At 48.2% G+C, this 23203-nt stretch overlaps 1 protein-coding gene across 1 annotated transcript in view; it reads left to right on the top strand.

Moving 5' to 3' along the window:
- Window positions 1-3438: 3438 nt before the first annotated feature.
- LOC130198916 (deoxynucleoside triphosphate triphosphohydrolase SAMHD1-like) overlaps window positions 3439-23203 on the top strand; it is a 32401-nt gene continuing 12636 nt past the window's right edge. The window contains exons 1-3 of the mRNA XM_056422023.1: window positions 3439-3635; window positions 4520-4635; window positions 13940-14007. Of these exons, the coding sequence (XP_056277998.1) occupies window positions 3439-3635; window positions 4520-4635; window positions 13940-14007 (381 nt within the window). The remainder of the gene's footprint in view (window positions 3636-4519; window positions 4636-13939; window positions 14008-23203) is intronic.

The following is a 23203-nucleotide window of genomic DNA, read 5'->3' as shown; positions in this document are numbered from 1 at the left end:
CTTTACCCCCCTTTTTTCCCCCCCTGTTCCTGACCCCCTTTTTCCCCCCTTTTAACCCCCCCCTTTTTCCCCCCCCCTTTTTTTTTTCCCCCCCCCCCCCCCCCCCCCCCCCTTTTTTTCCCCCCTTTTTTTTTTTCCCCACCCCCCCCCCTGCCCCCCTGCCCCCCCCCCCCCCCATTTTTTTCCCCCATTTTTGCCCCAAAACCCCCCCCCCCCCCTTTTTGCCCCCCCCCCCCCCAAACCCCCCCCCCCCTGCCCCCATTTTTGCCCCAACCCCCCCCCTAACCCCCCCCCCTTTTTTTTCCCCCCCCCCCCCCTCTTCCCCCCCCCCCCCCCCTTTTCCCCCCTTTTAACCCCTTTTTCCCCCCTTTCCCCCCCCTTTTTTTTTTCCCCCCCTTTTCCCCCCCCCTTTTTTTTTCCCCCCTTTTTTTCCCCCCCCCCCCCCCCTTTTTTTTTCCCCCCTTTTTCCCCCCCCCCCCCCCTTTTAACCCCCTTTTTTCCCCCCTTTTTTCCCCCCCTTTTTTCCCCCCCTGTTCCCCCCCATGTTCCTGACCCCCTTTTTAACCCCCTTTTAACCCCTTTTTTCCCCCCCTTTCCCCCCCATGTTTCCCGCCCCTTTTTTTAACCCCTTTTCCCCCCCCCCCAACCCCTTTTTCCCCCCCCCCCCCCCCATGTGTTTCCGACCCCTTTTTCCCCCCCCTTTCCCCTTTTTCCCCCCTTTTTCCCCCCTTTTTCCCCCCCCCCCCCCCCTTTTCCCCCCCCCCCCCCTTTTCCCCCCCCCCCCCCCCCCTTTTTTTTTTTCCCCCCCCCCCCCTTTTTTTTTTTTCCCCCCCCCCCCCCCCCCCCCCCCCCCTTTTCCCAACCCCCCCCCCCCCCCCCCTTTTCCCCCCCCCCCCCCCCCCCCCCCTTTTTCCCTCCCCCCCATTTTTTTCCCCCCCCTTTTTCCCCCCCCTGCCCCATTTTCCCCCCCATGTTCCTGACCCCTTTTTTTCCCCCCCCTGTTTCCCCCCCCCCTTTTCCCCCTTTTAACCCCCCCCCTGCCCCATTTTCCCCCCCCCTTTCCCCCCCCTTTTCCCCTCTCCCCCCCTTTTTTTTTTCCCCCCCCCCCCCCCCCCCCCCCTGCCCCCCCCCCCCCCCCCTTTTTCCCCCCCTCCCCCCTTTTTCCCCCCCCCCCCCCCTTTTTTTCCCCCCTTTTTTTCCCCCCCCCCCCCCCCCAACCCCCCCCTTTTTCCCCCCCCCCCCCAACCCCCCCCCCCCCCAAACCACCCCCCCCCCCTGCCCCCACCCCCCCCCCCCTGCCCCCCCCCTCCCCCCTCCCTCCCCCCAACCCCCCCCAACCCCCCCCCCCCCCTGCCCCCCCCCATGTTCCTGCCCCCCTGTTCCTGAACCCCTTTTTTAAACCCCCTGTTCCCCCACCCCCCCCCCAACCCCCCCCCCCCGGCCCCCCCCCCCCCCTTTTTAACCCCCTTTTCCCCCCCCCCCCCCCATGTTCCCGACCCCCTTTTTTACCCCCTTTTTTCCCCCCCCCCCCCTTTTTCCCCCCCCCCCCCCTTTTAACCCCTTTTCCCCCCCCCCCCCCCCCTTTTCTTCCCCTTTTTTCTCCCCCCTTTTTTTTCCCCCCCCCCCCCCCCACCCCCCTTTTTTCCCCCCTTTTCCCCCCTTTTTCCCCCCCCCCCCCCCCCTTTTTTCCCCCCCCCCCCCCCTTTTCCCCCCTTTTTCCCCCCTCCCCTCCCCCCTGTTTTTCCCCCCCCCCCCCCCCCCCTTTTTCCCCCCCCCCCCCCCCCCCCCCCCCAAAAAAAAACCCCCCCCCCCCCCCTTTTTTTTTTTTTTTTCCCCACCCCCCCCTGTGTGTCTGTGTGTTTGTGTGTGTGTGTTTGTGTGTTTGTGTGTGTGTGTGTTTGTGTGTTTGTGTGTCTGTGTGTCTGTGTGTTTGTGTGTCTGTGTTTGTGTGTCTGTGTGTTTGTGTGTGTGTGTGTGTGTGTGTGTTTGTCTGTGTGTTTGTGTCTGTGTGTTTATGTGTATGTGTTTGTGTGTGTTTGTGTTTGTGTGTGTATGTGTGTATGTGTTTGTGTGTTTGTGTGTGTGTGTCTGTGTGTTTGTGTGTTTGTGTGTGTGTGTGTGTCTGTGTGTTTGTGTGTTTGTGTGTCTGTGTCTGTGTGTCTGTGTGTTTGTGTGTTTGTGTGTCTGTGTGTTTGTGTGTCTGTGTGTGTGTGTGTGTGTGTATGTCTGTGTGTTTGTGTGTTTGTGTGTCTGTGTGTCTGTGTGTGTGTGTTTGTTGTGTGTCTGTGTGTTTGTGTGTGTGTCTGTGTGTTTGTTGTGTATGTCTGTGTGTCTGTGTGTTTGTGTGTCTGTGTGTGTGTGTGTCTGTGTGTCTGTGTGTGAGTGTCTGTGTGTTTGTGTGTGTGTCTGTGTGTGTGTGTGTGTGTGTGTCTGTGTGTCTGTGTGTCTGTGTGTTTGTGTGTCTGTGTGTTTGTGTGTCTGTGTGTTGTGTGTCTGTGTGTTTGTGTGTCTGTGTGTCTGTGTGTCTGTGTGTTTGTGTGTCTGTGTGTCTGTGTGTTTGTGTGTCTGTGTGTCTGTGTGTTTGTGTGTTTGTGTGTCTGTGTGTGTTTGTGTGTCTGTGGGTTCTGATCAAAGGGTCTTTGTGGAGAAAACGACGACACAAAAGCCCCAGTGGAACCAGTCGGGGAACAAAGACAGTTCTCTGATGGATTTGTTTCCCTCAGCTGTTCCACATGTCGGCATGAACTTGGTTCAACATCCACTTCATGGATCTCTTTGAGGTTTCACAACGTTCTCTCTTCAGCTCGTTCCCTAATACGTTCTTCTGTATTTTCTCCCCCCCATTCTCTAGACCTCTATGAAGGGGATTACAAGGTAATGTATTGTGTGTTCATCCCCAAAGCTGAAGAGCTTTGAGAAACAGCAAAGGAGTGTGTCGAGTCGTTGAAGAAGAAAGAGTTTGTTTCACTGTCTCTTCTTGAATCCATTGTCAGCCTTTAGTTAACAACAAATCAATGTAATGAAGATGAGGAAGATTGTAGTTTTATAATTAAGATTTAAAAAGTGTTCTAGTGGTGCTGTGCAGGGTCAGAAGTAGAGTCGTCTGTCCAGGAGTGGTCCATGTGGAGCTCATTGGGCCTCGTGAAGGAAAAAGGAAAAAGATCCTCGGGCCGAGAGGTCGACCGGTGTCCTCACCGGCGTCACGTGACACCTGGTAGAATGATGTCTTTGAACCTTGTAAACAGGGTGATGCGAGTCACTGCAGGCGACAGTTCTCTCCTCTTCCTCCTCAGGCCTCTGAACCCTTTGTCACTCAAACGTGATTATTAAAGTAATGACCACCAACCGATATGAAAACATGAGGCAAAGAAAGTCACATGTAACTGAGTCTGTCCGAGTGAACAGACGTTCTGCTGTCAGGAGAACTGGTTCCACCGCATGACGGCTGGCCTCTGGTTCCGTGTGCTCCGCCAGGTGTTCAACGATCCCATCCACGGCACGGTGCCGCTCCACCCGCTGCTCGTCAAGATCATCGACACGCCTCAGTTCCAGAGGCTGAGACACCTGAAGCAGCTCGGCGGCTGCTACTTCGTCTACCCCGGAGCGTCGCACAACCGCTTTGAGCACTCCATCGGGTGAGCCGGCGCTCGGCGGCACGCAGCCGAGCTCTCAGTCTCGAGGGCCGTCGTGTGTTTGAGACTCGTAATGTTCCCCCTCTCAGCGTTGGAGAATATTGTTTACACATTTACATCAGCGGTCCCAACCTTTATTGTGCCGTGCACCGGTTTCACATGAGACGATATTTTCAGGGGCGGGCCTTCACACATATGACGTCATGCAAAGATCCGACCTGCGAGAAAACAAATACACAGTGCAGAAGAATAGAAGCTGACACGCGTCGAGAGGCTCAGACACACAGACGATCGTATCCGGGCATTTCAAAATAAAACATCTTTCCAACCTTGATAATCAGTAAAAACATTTGTTATTATTGTTCTCTGTGCGGCCCGCTACCGAGGGACCCACGGACCGGTAACGGGCCGCGGCCCGGTGGTTGGGGACCATTGGATTAAATGACTTCAAAATGAGATTATAAAAGCCTCAACTGAGCCAACACAGAGTGGATATATATATATACATATATATATATAAATATGTATGTATATATATACATATATATGTATATATACATATATATATGTATGTATATACATATATATGTGTATATATATATACATATATATATGTATGTATATATATACAAATATATGTATATATACATATATGTATATATATATGTATGTATATACATGTATATGTAAATATATATATCTATATATATATACATATATATATACATATCTATATATATATATATATATACGTATATATATATACTGTACATATATATATACGTAGTTTTGTGTCTTCATTTAGTCAAATAGAGCAAAGTTATTTTTTGCAGCAGGATTCTGGAGTTTGTTGTCGTGTTTGTTTGTTGTCGTGTTTGTTTGTGAAGGGTGGCGCACTTGGCCGGAAAGCTCGTCGAGGCTCTGAGGAGCTCGAGGTCGGACCTCAAAATCACTGACAGAGACGTCCTGTGTGTGCAGATTGCTGGTCTGTGCCACGACCTGGGTGAGAGACACACAGCCTCACTATGAGAGACACACAGCCTCACTATGAGACACACAGCCTCATTATGAGTGACACACAGCCTCACTATGAGAGACACACAGCCTCACTATGAGAGACACACAGCCTCACTATGAGAGACACACATCCTCACTATGAGACACACAGCCTCACTATGAGAGACACACAGCCTCACTATGAGAGACACACAGCCTCACTATGAGAGACACACAGCCTCACTATGAGAGACACACAGCCTCACTATGAGAGACACACAGCCTCACTATGAGAGACACACAGCCTCACTATTAGAGATACACAGCCTCACTATGAGAGACACACATCCTCACTATGAGAGACACACAGCCTCACTATGAGAGACACACAGCCTCACTATGAGAGACACACAGCCTCACTATGAGACACACAGCCTCACTATGAGAGACACACAGCCTCACTATGAGAGACACACAGCCTCACTATGAGACACACAGCCTCATTATGAGTGACACACAGCCTCACTATGAGAGACACACAGCCTCACTATGAGAGACACACAGCCTCACTATGAGAGACACACATCCTCACTATGAGAGACACACAGCCTCACTATGAGACACACAGCCTCACTATGAGAGACACACAGCCTCACTATGAGACACACAGCCTCACTATGAGAGACACACAGCCTCACTATTAGAGATACACAGCCTCACTATGAGAGACACACATCCTCACTATGAGAGACACACAGCCTCACTATGAGAGACACACAGCCTCACTATGAGAGACACACAGCCTCACTATGAGACACACAGCCTCACTATGAGAGACACACAGCCTCACTATGAGACACACAGCCTCACTATGAGAGACACACTGCCTCACTATGAGAGACACACTGCCTCACTATGAGAGACACACAGCCTCACTATTAGAGACACACAGCCTCACTATGAGAGACACACAGCCTCACTATTAGAGACACACAGCCTCACTATGAGAGACACACTGCCTCACTATGAGAGACACACAGCCTCACTATGAGAGACACACAGCCTCACTATGAGACACACAGCCTCACTATGAGAGACACACTGCCTCACTGTTAGAGACACACAGCCTCACTATGAGACACACAGCCTCACTATGAGAGACACACAGCCTCACTGTTAGAGACACACAGCCTCACTATGAGAGACACACAGCCTCACTGTTAGAGACACACAGCCTCACTATGAGAGACACACAGCCTCACTGTTAGAGACACACAGCCTCACTATGAGAGACACACAGCCTCACTATGAGACACACAGCCTCACTGTTAGAGACACACAGCCTCACTATGAGAGACACACAGCCTCACTGTGAGAGACACACAGCCTCACTATGAGAGACACACAGCCTACCTGTTAGAGACACACAGCCTCACTATGAGAGACACACAGCCTCACTATTAGAGACACACAGCCTCACTATGAGAGACACACAGCCTCACTGTTAGAGACACACAGCCTCACTATGAGAGACACACAGCCTCACTATGAGAGACACACTGCCTCACTGTTAGAGACACACAGCCTCACTATGAGACACACAGCCTCACTATGAGAGACACACAGCCTCACTGTGAGAGACACACAGCCTCACTGTTAGAGACACACAGCCTCACTATGAGACACACAGCCTCACTATGAGAGACACACAGCCTCACTGTTAGAGACACACAGCCTCACTATGAGAGACACACAGCCTCACTGTGAGAGACACACAGCCTCACTATTAGAGACACACAGCCTCACTATGAGAGACACACAGCCTCACTATGAGAGACACACAGCCTCACTGTTAGAGACACACAGCCTCACTATGAGAGACACACATCCTCACTATGAGTGACACACAGCCTCACTATGAGAGACACACAGCCTCACTATGAGAGACACACAGCCTCACTATGAGACACACAGCCTCACTATGAGAGACACACTGCCTCACTATGAGAGACACACAGCCTCACTATTAGAGACACACAGCCTCACTATGAGAGACACACAGCCTCACTATGAGAGACACACTGCCTCACTATGAGAGACACACTGCCTCACTATGAGAGACACACAGCCTCACTATGAGAGACACACAGCCTCACTATGAGACACACAGCCTCACTATGAGAGACACACTGCCTCACTGTTAGAGACACACAGCCTCACTATGAGAGACACACAGCCTCACTGTTAGAGACACACAGCCTCACTATTAGAGACACACAGCCTCACTATGAGAGACACACAGCCTCACTGTTAGAGACACACAGCCTCACTATGAGAGACACACAGCCTCACTATGAGTGACACACAGCCTCACTATGAGAGACACACAGCCTCACTATGAGTGACACACAGCCTCACTATGAGAGACACACAGCCTCACTATGAGAGACACACAGCCTCACTATTAGAGACACACAGCCTCACTATGAGAGACACACAGCCTCACTATGAGTGACACACAGCCTCACTATGAGAGACACACAGCCTCACTATGAGTGACACACAGCCTCACTATGAGTGACACACAGCCTCACTATGAGAGACACACAGCCTCACTATTAGAGACACACAGCCTCACTGTTAGAGACACACAGCCTCACTATGAGAGACACACAGCCTCACTGTGAGAGACACACAGCCTCACTGTTAGAGACACACAGCCTCACTATGAGAGACACACAACCTCACTATTAGAGACACACAGCCTCACTGTTAGAGACACACAGCCTCACTGTTAGAGACACACAGCCTCACTATGAGTGACACACAGCCTCACTATGAGAGACACACAGCCTCACTATTAGAGACACACAGCCTCACTATGAGAGACACACAGCCTCACTGTGAGAGACACACTGCCTCACTGTGAGAGACACACAGCCTCACTATGAGACACACAGCCTCACTATGAGAGACACACAGCCTCACTGTGAGAGACACAGCCTCACTGTTAGAGACACACAGCCTCACTGTGAGAGACACACAGCCTCACTATTAGAGACACACAGCCTCACTGTTAGAGACACACAGCCTCACTGTTAGAGACACACAGCCTCACTATGAGAGACACACAGCCTCACTGTTAGAGACACACAGCCTCACTGTTAGAGACACACAGCCTCACTATGAGAGACACACAGCCTCACTGTTAGAGACACACAGCCTCACTATGAGAGACACACAGCCTCACTATGAGAGACACACAGCCTCACTATGAGAGACACACAGCCTCACTGTTAGAGACACACAGCCTCACTATGAGAGACACACAGCCTCACTGTGAGAGACACACAGCCTCACTATGAGAGACACACAGCCTCACTATGAGAGACACACAGCCTCACTATGAGACACACAGCCTCACTGTTAGAGACACACAGCCTCACTATGAGAGACACACAGCCTCACTATGAGAGACACACATCCTCACTATGAGTGACACACAGCCTCACTATTAGAGACACACAGCCTCACTATGAGAGACACACAGCCTCACTATGAGAGACACACAGCCTCACTATGAGAGACACACAGCCTCACTATTAGAGACACACAGCCTCACTATGAGAGACACACAGCCTCACTATGAGAGACACACTGCCTCACTATGAGAGACACACTGCCTCACTATGAGAGACACACAGCCTCACTATGAGAGACACACAGCCTCACTATGAGACACACAGCCTCACTGTTAGAGACACACAGCCTCACTATGAGACACACAGCCTCACTATGAGAGACACACAGCCTCACTGTTAGAGACACACAGCCTCACTATGAGAGACACACAGCCTCACTGTTAGAGACACACAGCCTCACTATGAGAGACACACAGCCTCACTATGAGTGACACACAGCCTCACTATGAGAGATACACAGCCTCACTATGAGTGACACACAGCCTCACTATGAGAGACACACAGCCTCACTATGAGTGACACACAGCCTCACTATGAGAGACACACAGCCTCACTATTAGAGACACACATCCTCACTGTTAGAGACACACAGCCTCACTATGAGAGACACACAGCCTCACTGTGAGAGACACACAGCCTCACTGTTAGAGACACACAGCCTCACTATTAGAGACACACAGCCTCACTATGAGAGACACACAGCCTCACTATGAGAGACACACAGCCTCACTATGAGACACACAGCCTCACTATGAGAGACACACTGCCTCACTATGAGAGACACACAGCCTCACTATTAGAGACACACAGCCTCACTATGAGAGACACACAGCCTCACTATGAGACACACAGCCTCACTATGAGAGACACACAGCCTCACTATGAGAGACACACAGCCTCACTATGAGAGACACACAGCCTCACTATGAGAGACACACAGCCTCACTATTAGAGACACACAGCCTCACTATGAGACACACAGCCTCACTATGAGACACACAGCCTCACTATGAGAGACACACAGCCTCACTGTTAGAGACACACAGCCTCACTATGAGAGACACACAGCCTCACTATGAGAGACACACAGCCTCACTATGAGACACACAGCCTCACTATTAGAGACACACAGCCTCACTATGAGAGACACACAGCCTCACTATGAGACACACAGCCTCACTATGAGAGACACACTGCCTCACTATGAGAGACACACAGCCTCACTATGAGAGACACACAGCCTCACTATGAGAGACACAGCCTCACTGTGAGAGACACACAGCCTCACTATGAGAGACACACAGCCTCACTATGAGAGACACACAGCCTCACTATGAGAGACACACAGCCTCACTGTTAGAGACACACAGCCTCACTATGAGAGACACACAGCCTCACTATGAGAGACACACAGCCTCACTATGAGACACACAGCCTCACTATGAGACACACAGCCTCACTGTTAGAGACACACAGCCTCACTGTGAGAGACACACAGCCTCACTATGAGAGACACACAGCCTCACTATGAGAGACACACAGCCTCACTATAGAGACACACAGCCTCACTATGAGAGACACACAGCCTCACTATGAGAGACACACAGCCTCACTATGAGAGACACACAGCCTCACTATGAGAGACACACAGCCTCACTGTGAGAGACACACAGCCTCACTGTTAGAGACACACAGCCTCACTGTTAGAGACACACAGCCTCACTATGAGAGACACACAGCCTCACTATGAGACACACAGCCTCACTGTTAGAGACACACAGCCTCACTATGAGAGACACACAGCCTCACTATGAGACACACAGCCTCACTATGAGAGACACACAGCCTCACTATGAGAGACACACAGCCTCACTATCAGAGACACACTGCCTCACTATGAGAGACACACAGCCTAACTATGAGACACACAGCCTCACTATGAGAGACACACAGCCTCACTGTGAGAGACACACAGCCTCACTGTGAGAGACACACAGCCTCACTATGAGAGACACACAGCCTCACTATGAGAGACACACTGCCTCACTGTTAGAGACACACAGCCTCACTATGAGACACACAGCCTCACTATGAGAGACACACAGCCTCACTGTGAGAGACACACAGCCTCACTGTTAGAGACACACAGCCTCACTATGAGAGACACACAGCCTCACTATGAGAGACACACAGCCTCACTATGAGAGACACACAGCCTCACTATGAGAGACACACAGCCTCACTATGAGAGACACACAGCCTCACTATGAGAGACACACAGCCTCACTATGAGAGACACACAGCCTCACTATGAGAGACACACAGCCTCACTATGAGAGACACACAGCCTCACTGTTAGAGACACACAGCCTCACTATGAGAGACACACAGCCTCACTGTTAGAGACACACAGCCTCACTGTTAGAGACACACAGCCTCACTATGAGAGACACACAGCCTCACTATGAGAGACACACAGCCTCACTGTTAGAGACACACAGCCTCACTATTAGAGACACACAGCCTCACTATGAGAGACACACAGCCTCACTGTTAGAGACACACAGCCTCACTATGAGAGACACACAGCCTCACTATGAGAGACACACAGCCTCACTATGAGAGACACACAGCCTCACTATTAGAGACACACAGCCTCACTATGAGAGACACACAGCCTCACTATGAGAGACACACAGCCTCACTATGAGAGACACACAGCCTCACTGTTAGAGACACACAGCCTCACTATTAGAGACACACAGCCTCACTGTTAGAGACACACAGCCTCACTGTTAGAGACACACAGCCTCACTATGAGAGACACACAGCCTCACTGTTAGAGACACACAGCCTCACTATGAGAGACACACAGCCTCACTGTTAGAGACACACAGCCTCACTGTTAGAGACACAGCCTCACTATGAGAGACACACAGCCTCACTATTAGAGACACACAGCCTCACTATTCGAGACACACAGCCTCACTATGAGAGACACACAGCCTCACTATGAGAGACACACAGCCTCACTGTTAGAGACACACAGCCTCACTATTAGAGACACACAGCCTCACTATTAGAGACACACAGCCTCACTATGAGAGACACACAGCCTCACTGTTAGAGACACACAGCCTCACTATTAGAGACACACAGCCTCACTGTTAGAGACACACAGCCTCACTATGAGAGACACACAGCCTCACTGTTAGAGACACACAGCCTCACTATGAGAGACACACAGCCTCACTATTAGAGACACACAGCCTCACTATGAGAGACACACAGCCTCACTGTTAGAGACACACAGCCTCACTATGAGAGACACACAGCCTCACTGTTAGAGACACACAGCCTCACTGTTAGAGACACACAGCCTCACTATTAGAGACACACAGCCTCACTATGAGAGACACACAGCCTCACTATGAGAGACACACAGCCTCACTATTAGAGACACACAGCCTCACTGTTAGAGACACACAGCCTCACTATGAGAGACACACAGCCTCACTGTTAGAGACACACAGCCTCACTATGAGAGACACACAGCCTCACTATTAGAGACACACAGCCTCACTGTTAGAGACACACAGCCTCACTATTAGAGACACACAGCCTCACTATTAGAGACACACAGCCTCACTATGAGAGACACACAGCCTCACTATGAGAGACACACAGCCTCACTGTTAGAGACACACAGCCTCACTATGAGAGACACACAGCCTCACTGTTAGAGACACACAGCCTCACTATTAGAGACACACAGCCTCACTATGAGAGACACACAGCCTCACTATGAGAGACAGCCTCACTATGAGACACACAGCCTCACTGTTAGAGACACACAGCCTCACTGTTAGAGACACACAGCCTCACTGTTAGAGACACACAGCCTCACTATTAGAGACACACAGCCTCACTATGAGAGACACACAGCCTCACTGTTAGAGACACACAGCCTCACTGTTAGAGACACACAGCCTCACTATTAGAGACACACAGCCTCACTATGAGAGACACACAGCCTCACTATGAGAGACACACAGCCTCACTATGAGAGACACACAGCCTCACTGTTAGAGACACACAGCCTCACTGTTAGAGACACACAGCCTCACTATTAGAGACACACAGCCTCACTATTAGAGACACACAGCCTCACTGTTAGAGACACACAGCCTCACTATTAGAGACACACAGCCTCACTATTAGAGACACACAGCCTCACTATTAGAGACACACAGCCTCACTATTAGAGACACACAGCCTCACTATGAGAGACACACAGCCTCACTGTTAGAGACACACAGCCTCACTGTTAGAGACACACAGCCTCACTATTAGAGACACACAGCCTCACTGTTAGAGACACACAGCCTCACTATTAGAGACACACAGCCTCACTATTAGAGACACACACAGCCTCACTGTTAGAGACACACAGCCTCACTATTAGAGACACACAGCCTCACTATTAGAGACACACAACCTCACTATTAGAGACACACAGCCTCACTATTAGAGACACACAGCCTCACTATTAGAGACACACAGCCTCACTATTAGAGACACACAGCCTCACTATTAGAGACACACAGCCTCACTATTAGAGACACACAGCCTCACTATGAGAGACACACAGCCTCACTATTAGAGACACACAGCCTCACTATGAGAGACACACAGCCTCACTATGAGAGACACACAGCCTCACTGTTAGAGACACACAGCCTCACTGTTAGAGACACACAGCCTCACTATGAGAGACACACAGCCTCACTATAAGAGACACACAGCCTCACTATGAGAGACACACAGCCTCACTGTTAGAGACACACAGCCTCACTATTAGAGACACACAGCCTCACTATTAGAGACACACAGCCTCACTATTAGAGACACACAGCCTCACTATGAGAGACACACAGCCTCACTATGAGAGACACACAGCCTCACTATGAGACACACAGCCTCACTATTAGAGACACACAGCCTCACTATTAGAGACACACAGCCTCACTATGAGAGACACACAGCCTCACTATTAGAGACACACAGCCTCACTATGAGAGACACACAGCCTCACTATGAGAGACACACAGCCTCACTGTTAGAGACACACAGCCTCACTAACAGACTCAATGTATGCTGTTGCTCTACTGTGAGTAATGTAGTGAAATGTTGGATTTATACATGACATCACATGTCATTTAGCAGACGCTTTTATCCAAAGCGACTTACAGTAAGTGAATTAACCTAGTCCTAGAGTATAAACTAAGAACAACTAGAATACAGAAAGTAACATGTCCTCAACATAGTGGAACTACAAAAGTACCACAATAAGAGATATTTAAGAGCCACTGAAGTGCTAATCTGTGGTTTACTCCAGGTATAGTCTAAAGATGTGTTTTTAGTTCCCGTTGAAGCTGTAGAGACTTCCTGCTGTCAGCGGGGAGCTCGTTCCACCAATCAGGAGCCAGGATTTACATTAATAACAAACAATGTCAACGGCAAAAAGGAAGAAAAACATCAGGATGTCTTTATTAATCACTGTGGGGATGTCTTTCCACTAATGTTATTCACACACACACACACACACACACACACACACACACACACACACACACACACACACACACACACACACACACACACACACACACACACACACACACACACACACACACACACACACACACACACACACACACACACACAATGAACTGGCTCTCGAGCTCCCAGTTTACACATCTTTAAAATGTCACCAGTCTAATTTTTATTTTTTATTTTTGACACTGTTTTTTATTTTCATCCATACAGGACACGGACCCTTCTCCCATTTGTTTGAAACATTCATCAAAAAAGAACGTCCAGAAAAAGGTTGGAAGGTAAGAAACCCCAAAATAACAGCACATGTTGTCGAAGAGGGATAAGGACAGAGGAGAGAGGATGCTCTTGTAGAGTGAAGGATAAGGAGAGAGGAGAGAGGATGCTCTAGTAGAGTGAAGGATGAGGACAGAGGAGAGAGGATGCTCTAGTAGTGTGAAGGATGAGGACAGAGGAGAGAGAGGATGCTCTAGTAGAGTGAAGGATGAGGACAGAGGAGAGAGGATGCTCTAGTAGTGTGAAGGATGAGGACAGAGGAGAGAGAGGATGCTCTAGTAGAGTGAAGGATAAGGACAGAGGAGAGAGAGGATGCTCTAGTAGTGTGAAGGATGAGGACAGAGGAGAGAGAGGATGCTCTAGTAGTGTGAAGGATGAGGACAGAGGAGAGAGAGGATGCTCTAGTAGTGTGAAGGATAAGGACAGAGGAGAGAGAGGATGCTCTAGTAGTGTGAAGGATAAGGACAGAGGAGAGAGGATGCTCTAGTAGAGTGAAGGATAAGGAGAGAGGAGAGAGAGGATGCTCTATTAGTGTGAAGGATAAGGACAGAGGAGAGAGGATGCTCTAGTAGAGTGAAGGATAAGGATAGAGGAGAGAGGATGCTCTAGCAGAGTGAAGGATAAGGAGAGAGGATGCTCTAGTAGAGTGAAGGATGAGGAGAGAGGATGCTCTAGTAGTGTGAAGGATGAGGACAGAGGAGAGAGGATGCTCTAGTAGAGTGAAGGATGAGGACAGAGGAGAGAGGATGCTCTAGTAGTGTGAAGGATGAGGACAGAGGAGAGAGGATGCTCTAGTAGAGTGAAGGATGAGGACAGAGGAGAGAGGATGCTCTAGTAGTGTGAAGGATGAGGACAGAGGAGAGAGAGGATGCTCTAGTAGTGTGAAGGATAAGGACAGAGGAGAGAGGATGCACTAGTAGAGTGAAGGATAAGGACAGAGGAGAGAGGATGCTCTAGTGTGAGGGATAAGGACAGAGGAGAGAGGATGCTCTAGTAGTGTGAGGGATAAGGACAGAGGAGAGAGGATGCTCTAGTAGTGTGAGGGATAAGGACAGAGGAGAGAGGATGCTCTAGTAGTGTGAGGGATAAGGACAGAGGAGAGAGAGGATGCTCTAGTGTGAGGGATAAGGACAGAGGAGAGAGGATGCTCTAGTAGTGTGAGGGATAAGGACAGAGGAGAGAGGATGCTCTAGTAGTGTGAAGGATAAGGACAGAGGAGAGAGGATGCTCTAGTAGAGTGAAGGATAAGGACAGAGGAGAGAGAGGATGCTCTAGTAGTGTGAAGGATAAGGACAGAGGAGAGAGAGGATGCTCTGGTAGTGTGAAGGATAAGGACAGAGGAGAGAGGATGCTCTAGTAGAGTGAAGGATAAGGACAGAGGAGAGAGAGGATGCTCTAGCAGAGTGAAGGATAAGGAGAGAGGATGCTCTAGTAGTGAAGGATGAGGACAGAGGAGAGAGAGGATACTCTAGTAGTGTGAAGGATGAGGACAGAGGAGAGAGAGGATGCTCTAGTAGAGTGAAGGATGAGGACAGAGGAGAGAGGATGCTCTAGTAGAGTAAAGGATGAGGAGAGAGAAGAGAGGATGCTCTAGTAGAGTGAAGGATGAGGACAGAGGAGAGAGGATGCTCTAGTAGAGTAAAGAATGAGGAGAGAGGAGAGAGGATGCTCTAGTAGAGTGAAGGATAAGGACAGAGGAGAGAGAGGATGCTCTAGCAGAGTGAAGGATAAGGAGAGAGGATGCTCTAGTAGAGTGAAGGATGAGGACAGAGGAGAGAGAGGATGCTCTAGTAGTGTGAAGGATGAGGACAGAGGAGAGAGAGGATGCTCTAGTAGAGTGAAGGATAAGGACAGAGGAGAGAGAGGATGCTCTAGTAGTGTGAAGGATGAGGACAGAGGAGAGAGGATGCTCTAGTAGTGTGAAGGATAAGGACAGAGGAGAGAGGATGCTCTAGCAGAGTGAAGGATGAGGACAGAGAGAGAGGATGCTCTAGTAGTGTGAAGGATAAGGACAGAGGAGAGAGGATGCTCTAGCAGAGTGAAGGATGAGGACAGAGAGAGAGGATGCTCTAGTAGTGTGAAGGATAAGGACAGAGGAGAGGGGATGCTCTAGTAGAGTGAAGGATGAGGACAGAGGAGAGAGGATGCTCTAGTAGTGTGAAGGATGAGGACAGAGGAGAGAGGATGCTCTATTAGAGTGAAGGATAAGGACAGAGGAGAGAGGATGCTCTAGTAGAGTGAAGGATAAGGAGAGAGGATGCTCTAGTAGAGTGAAGGATGAGGAGAGAGGATGCTCTAGTAGTGTGAAGGATAATGAGAGAGGAGAGAGGATGCTCTAGTAGAGTGAAGGATGAGGACAGAGGAGAGAGGATGCTCTAGTAGAGTGAAGGATAAGGACAGAGGAGAGAGGATGCTCTAGTAGAGTGAAGGATAAGGAGAGAGGATGCTCTAGTAGAGTGAAGGATGAGGAGAGAGGATGCTCTAGTAGTGTGAAGGATAATGAGAGAGGAGAGAGGATGCTCTAGTAGAGTGAAGGATGAGGACAGAGGAGAGAGAGGATGCTCTAGCAGAGTGAAGGATGAGGACAGAGGAGAGAGGATGCTCTAGTAGAGTGAAGGATGAGGACAGAGGAGAGAGGATGCTCTAGTAGAGTAAAGAATGAGGAGAGAGGAGAGAGGATGCTCTAGTAGAGTGAAGGATAAGGACAGAGGAGAGAGAGGATGCTCTAGCAGAGTGAAGGATGAGGACAGAGGAGAGAGGATGCTCTAGTAGAGTGAAGGATGAGGACAGAGGAGAGAGGATGCTCTAGTAGAGTGAAGGATGAGGACAGAGGAGAGAGGATGCTCTAGTAGTGTGAAGGATGAGGACAGAGGAGAGAGGATGCTCTAGCAGAGTGAAGGATGAGGACAGAGGAGAGAGGATGCTCTAGCAGTGTGAAGGATAAGGACAGAGGAGAGAGGATGCTCTAGTAGAGTGAAGGATGAGGTTGTGCAGATCTTTGTGTCAAATGAAATAAAGAAGTCTTCATGTCTGTGTATCCTGTGGAGATGGGATATCCAATTGTATGTATATGTAATGATATATAAATACATATATATATATATATGTATATATGTATATATTAGGGCTGGGCAACGATTACATTTTTTAATCGCGATTAATCGCGATTAATCGCATTTGTATACGCAAAATCCAATAATTAATTCAAAGTAGTGTATAGCGCACTTCTATTTTAAATGTTCTGCCATATGAATGAAAGTGCCATAACATGTGTTGTCCCTGTTAGAGACACCAGAAAACACTTTCAGTGCAGTTTGTCAATTCCTAGAACTTGACACTTATTTTAAATGTTCTGCCATATGAACTAAAGTGCCATAAAATCTGTCAGGACATTGTCCAACGCAGTTATGCAGAGACACTGTGACAGAGCGCTGGAGACTGAAGCAGGGACGTGATCAAAGGCAGTCGTCTCGCAGCAGCGATCATCTCTGGTGCTCTATCTGCTCAGTGTGGTGACTTTATCTGACACATTCCACTGCTGTGCAACTTCAGTAAAGTGTCAGCAGATTTTTTTAGTTTAGTTTAGTTTATTGGACATAAATACAATACATGATACAAAAGGTCACGCATCATAAAAATATCAAGGATAGCACAAAAAGTCACAGACTTATTTCCGTTGTGGTCCTTGGTCTTGGCACAAAAAATACACACATTCACACATTACCAACCTACATCATAAAAAGCAATACAGTAATACACATAATACTACATTGACATACAAGTTTAATCATGGACTTTTTCTAGGAGCCATTTCCTAACGTTCCCCTTGAAACTAATTGGGTTCAGGCATTGTTTAATGGCCAAAGGCAATTCATTCCACTCTTGAGCTCCTATGTGAGCAAATGTGCTTTGCCCCATCTTTGATCTACACCTTGGTGGATGCAGGTTGGCTAAGCTAGATCGTGTTCCATAGCTGTGCACTTCCCGAACACTAGGAAAATAGTTATTAAGATATTTGGGGGCCCTATTGTTGACTATTTTGTGCACCATGTTGAGCCTAAGCTGAGCCACTCTGGCCTCAACTGGAAGCCAGTTAAGTTCCTTAAAGTGGCTTCTCCCAACATGATCACAGGGCCGAGTCCCATCACAACTCTTACCAACTTGTTTTGTGACACCTGCAGTTTTTTTTTTGGATGAAACTGACAGCCCCCCAAACCATGATACACTAGCATAATCAAAATGACACTGCACCAGGCTGTTAGCCAGTAGTTTAAGACTTTCCCTGTCAAGCAGATTGGCCTTTCTAGCCAAAAACCTGGTGCGGGCATTTACTTTCCCCAGCACCTGTATGGCCATTCCCTCCCCCCCAAGACTGTCCTCTAACCAACAGCCCAGGTACTTCACTGTTGTTTTTGCTGCTATGACCTCACTGACTAAATCCACCTTGAGTCTCGGAGCCTTACGTAATCTGGGTTTCGATCCGAACAAAATGGACTCAGTTTTCCCTAAGTGAAGTGATAGTCTATTGTCGGACAGCCAGTTACTAATCTTGGAGAGCTCTTCTCCTAACATTCTTTGGAGCGTATTCAACTCTTTATGCGAGATGAGCAAGGTTGCATCATCTGCATATAAAAACAGATTACAGGAACATGCATCACTCATATCATTAATATACAGTAAAAATAATAATGGTCCTAAAACACTTCCTTGCGGCACCCGCAGTCAATTTGTCTGGCATCCGACATAGAGCCATTGACCTCTACTTTCTGGTCCCTGCCTGTCAGATATGAAGCAATCCACCTGACAGATAAATCGTTCAGACCCAGAGCCTTCATCTTACCAAGTAATAGACCATGGTTTACTGTGTCAAAGGCCTTTTGGAGATCTAATAAGACCATTCCACACAGTTTCCCATCATCCATCTCCTTTCTAATAAAATCAGTTAGATACAGGAGGCATGTGTCTGTAGAATAAGATTTCCTAAACCCTGATTGAAACTTGTATAAAAGGCTTTCTCTACCTACATATTCCGATATCTGCTCGTGCACCACCTTTTCTAAAATCTTGGATAAAACACTCAAAATGGACACAGGCCTATAATTACCTTGCTCGGATCTACTCCTTTTTGTACAAGGGAATAATCTTTGCGTGTTTGGTGCTACTTGGAACAATGCCTTGCTCCAAGGAGAGGTTAATTAAGTGGGAAACACAGGGAGCTATTTCCCACGCACCATCTCTTAAAAACCGAGCAGGAATGTTGTCTAGGCCCGTGGCTTTAGCTATATTGAGCTCGGCCAACAACACAGCTACCTTCTCAACTGACACCTTGGACATGGCAAATGAACCAGCCAGTACCCCTCGACTAGAATAAAACCTCTGTGTAAACTCCTCTCCATATACACCAGTCTTAGGAGGCAATGCTTCAACAAGTTCATTGGCTACAGAGGTAAAAAAGATGTTAAAATAATTGGCTACCTTTGCTTTGTTAAAATCAATCTTGCCATTGATATCCAAGCCAATATTGGGCTTGCCGCTGTTGGCCTTTCCCCCACATCCCAAGTCTTTCAGAGCTTTCCATAGCTTCTTTGGCTCATTTTTGTTATCCTTTATTAGGTTCATATAGTAGTCCTTTTTTGCTACCTTAATCCTTCTCTGTGCTTCGTTTCTGCATTTTTTATATGCATCAGCATCTACTTCCTCATGAGATTTCAGAAACCTCCGCAAGGCCTCCTCCCTTTGTTTTATAGCAGTTAAAATATCTGCGTTAAGCCACGGGCTTGATCTCTGCTTTACCCTAACTTGTTTATATGGAGCCAACTTATTCACTATACTAAGGAAAATTTGATTAAACAGATCCCATGCACTATCAACAGAATCATTTTCCAACACTGAAGACCAGTCAATTTTCCTAAGCTGCTCTCTAAATGTGTCAACACAGTAGTTCTTAAGAGATCTGATTTTAATGATTTTATGGCTTGAAAAAGTTTCTCTATGGACCTTCCTGGTACAAAATGTGATGAAATGGTCACTAATCCCATATGCAATCACACCATGATGCGAGATATTATATTTGTCTGACACCATAATAAGATCGATGGTTGTTTTAGTCGTTTGGCTTACACGAGTAGGTTCATTAACCAGCTGCTTTAAATCAAAAAGCTTACTAAATTTAGAAAAAGCACCATATGTAGGACAGCCCTTGTTAGATACATCACTATTGAAATCTCCCATCAGAATACATTCATTTTTTGTTCCATCGCAGCTAGTCAATACATTTTCTAGATTTTCATAAAAGTACTTTGATCAGGCGGTCTGTAACATACTCCCATTAGCAATGGTTTCGTTTTGGGCAGGTGAATGTCCAACAGAATAACTTCAACCTCATCGCCCAGGTCCTTTTTCACCGTGAAATTAATGTCGTTTCTCACGAAAGCACAGACCCCGCCTCCTTTTCGATTGCGATCCTTCCTAACTACAGAGTAATTGGCTATATCAATTTCTGAATCGCTAATACTGGAGTCAAGCCAGGTCTCTGACAAACAAATAATTCCAGGCTTTACGTTGTGGGCCAGCAGACGTATCTCCTCAATCTTCGGTAGTAAACTCCTCACGTTGAGATGTAAAAAATGCAGACCCTTTCTGCCAGAGATCTTGACCAGTTCAGAAAACGGATCTCCCGTCAGCGACAATCCCCGACCACCTGGGCCGCACCGCTGCTCCCGATTCCCCTCTCCGGACAACGCCGCCTCTCGCCGCGCGCATTCACCGCCCGGCCGGCCGCCAGCTCCCCGGTCACCGACCACCGCCACGTCTCCCCGCTCACCCGCCGGTCCACGCTGCCTGACTCCGACCAACGCCACGTCTCCCCGCTCTCCCGCTGTTTCTCGCCGCCTGGCTCCGTCGTCCGTGACCCTCGTCGCCACAGCCTGAGAGAAGATGTTATTGCTCCCGCGTAGCTCTACCGAGTTGTTTATTTCCCCTGTCTCCAAGATCTGGACTGGTCCTGGGCATTGATGTATGTCACCAGATAGCAGGAGGCATAGTGTTAAAAAAACCTTGCTTGAGTTGACAGATCTGATGGTTGTTTTGGATTTGTGTCTCCTGTTCGTATTACAGGAAGACGCCAAGATGCTAATCAAAGCCGCTTTACCAAATCCGAAATGTTTGTCCAGTTTTCTAATCGATTCTTGACGTGCCGATCTTCCAGGAAAATATCCATTGTTAAAATATTGAGAGGAAAAATCATTAAAACCCGCAAAGTTCAAAAACAACACGAAGGTAAACAGGGTTACTGAAACGCCGAAGCCACCCGCCGCCATCTTGTTATGACTATGTCTCTCCTCTGTGTTCATCAGTCAGGGCGTGTGAATGCAGCGCCCACTTCTCATCAATATAATGCACAGTCACTCCGAGGTCATTGTGGTTACAGAGTGATGTCCAGTAGGGTGACCAGATTTGAGTTTGTGAAAAAGAGGACACTTCGTCTCGGGGGGGGGGGGAGGTGCTGAGATTAAACATCTCTCTTGTTCTGCCTGTTTTGTGATATACATGCCTAAAAGGTGCCTCATATTTCTAGACTGAAATAATATCGGCATTATAATTATTATACTGTAACTATGGGGATTTTTTAGTTGCCTATTTTGCGGAGCCCCTCAGGACGTGGTGCCCTCCCACAGCGCGTAGTGCGCTATGGGAGCGGCGGCGCTGGGAGGAGTTTATAGCACAAACAACAATGAACTAGTGGAGGCGGCGAGGAGCTCCGTGTTGCCAGGTTGGAGATGGTGAAGTATCGTACCAAAGGCTCAACATGGTTGTATTTGGAGGATAATTATCGTGTATCTGGCAACCCTGAGATCGGTCGACCAATGACTGTTCTCTATACCAGGCCTATTCAACTAGCGGCCCGCGGGCCGGATACGGCCCGTTTGAGTTTAACTACGGCCCGCAAGACTGCCTGCAAATCAGTATAGCTTGGTAAGAAAAAATAAAACTGACGGACACGCTTCTTTTAGACATTGAGACATCTAACCCAGAGCCATTGAGTTTCACTGTTGCCTCAACCAAACCTGTATGGTTACATCTTTATGTTACGCACCGTGTTGGTTGCCGTTGTTACACCCCTACTGGTTTTCAGACCTACTGGTTTCCCTGCGCGTGCGTTGTGTTCTCTTCACGTCTGCAGCGGGGCTCTGTCTCGCGCACCAGATTCGTCACACATTCACAAACATATTGCTGGAGATCTTCAAGCCACCGTTCATATCCATTTGGGCGATTCCGATTGTATAAGTGAGCAGTGCATCACAGCCACGGAGGAAGAAATACATTTTCGAAAAAATAAAAATAAAAAGATCGCCCGACCTGGTTTCGATCCCTTTCACGCAAAAGGAGACTGCACTCAAAGACACGCAGTCTGTGCGCTGCGCCACCAGATATTAGTTTAATTCCAAGTCATTTATATATTGGCGGCTGTAGCTCAGTGGGGTAAGAGGGTCGTCCTTCAACCGCAAGGTTGTGGGTTCGATCCCCGCTCTCCCCATTAGTTGCAAGTTGAAGTGTCCTTGAGCAAGGCACTGAACCCCCAGTTGCTTCCCGGGCGCTTCACCGCAGCCCACTGCTCCTTAATAACTAAGGATGGGTTAAATGCAGAGAACTAATTTCCCCTTGGGGATTAGTAAAAGTGTATATTATTATATTGATCCATTAAGTCACATTTCTTATGTTTTCATGGGAACAGTTTGGTTGAAGGGATCTGAAACAACTGGTTACCTTGAGCGGATATTTACACTTTGAAACATGTTTATAGTGATGCTTGTTCGCAAAACACTTTTGCCACACAATACCGACGCATTTTCGTGTGTGACTGTTTACCTGTGGAAATATACATTACTGTTTTTAATTTTTAGCCATTATTTGATCAATATTTTGTGCGGCCCTCACACCCCCCGTGATTTTCTTATTCGGCCCACTTGCTACTGAAGTTGAATAGCCCTGCTCTATACCGTCAGAGCTCACGTAAGAAGGGAGATACCATTTCCAAAACTTGTAAGGGGTAAATACGAGTTTATGAAAACCCAGAGAAACACAAATATCCGACGAAGCAAAATCCAGGACGTTTTTGGAATCCCTGCGGGACGCATTCTTTAGGTCTCAGAAGCAGGACGTGTCCGGGGAAAGAGGACGTCTGGTCCCCCGATGTCCAGT

This window comes from Pseudoliparis swirei, chromosome 9 (assembly GCF_029220125.1).
Source record: "Pseudoliparis swirei isolate HS2019 ecotype Mariana Trench chromosome 9, NWPU_hadal_v1, whole genome shotgun sequence".
NCBI classification, from domain to species: domain Eukaryota; kingdom Metazoa; phylum Chordata; class Actinopteri; order Perciformes; family Liparidae; genus Pseudoliparis; species Pseudoliparis swirei.
Note: the sequence above shows the minus strand (reverse complement) of the source record. Positions and strands in the feature narration are given on the sequence as shown.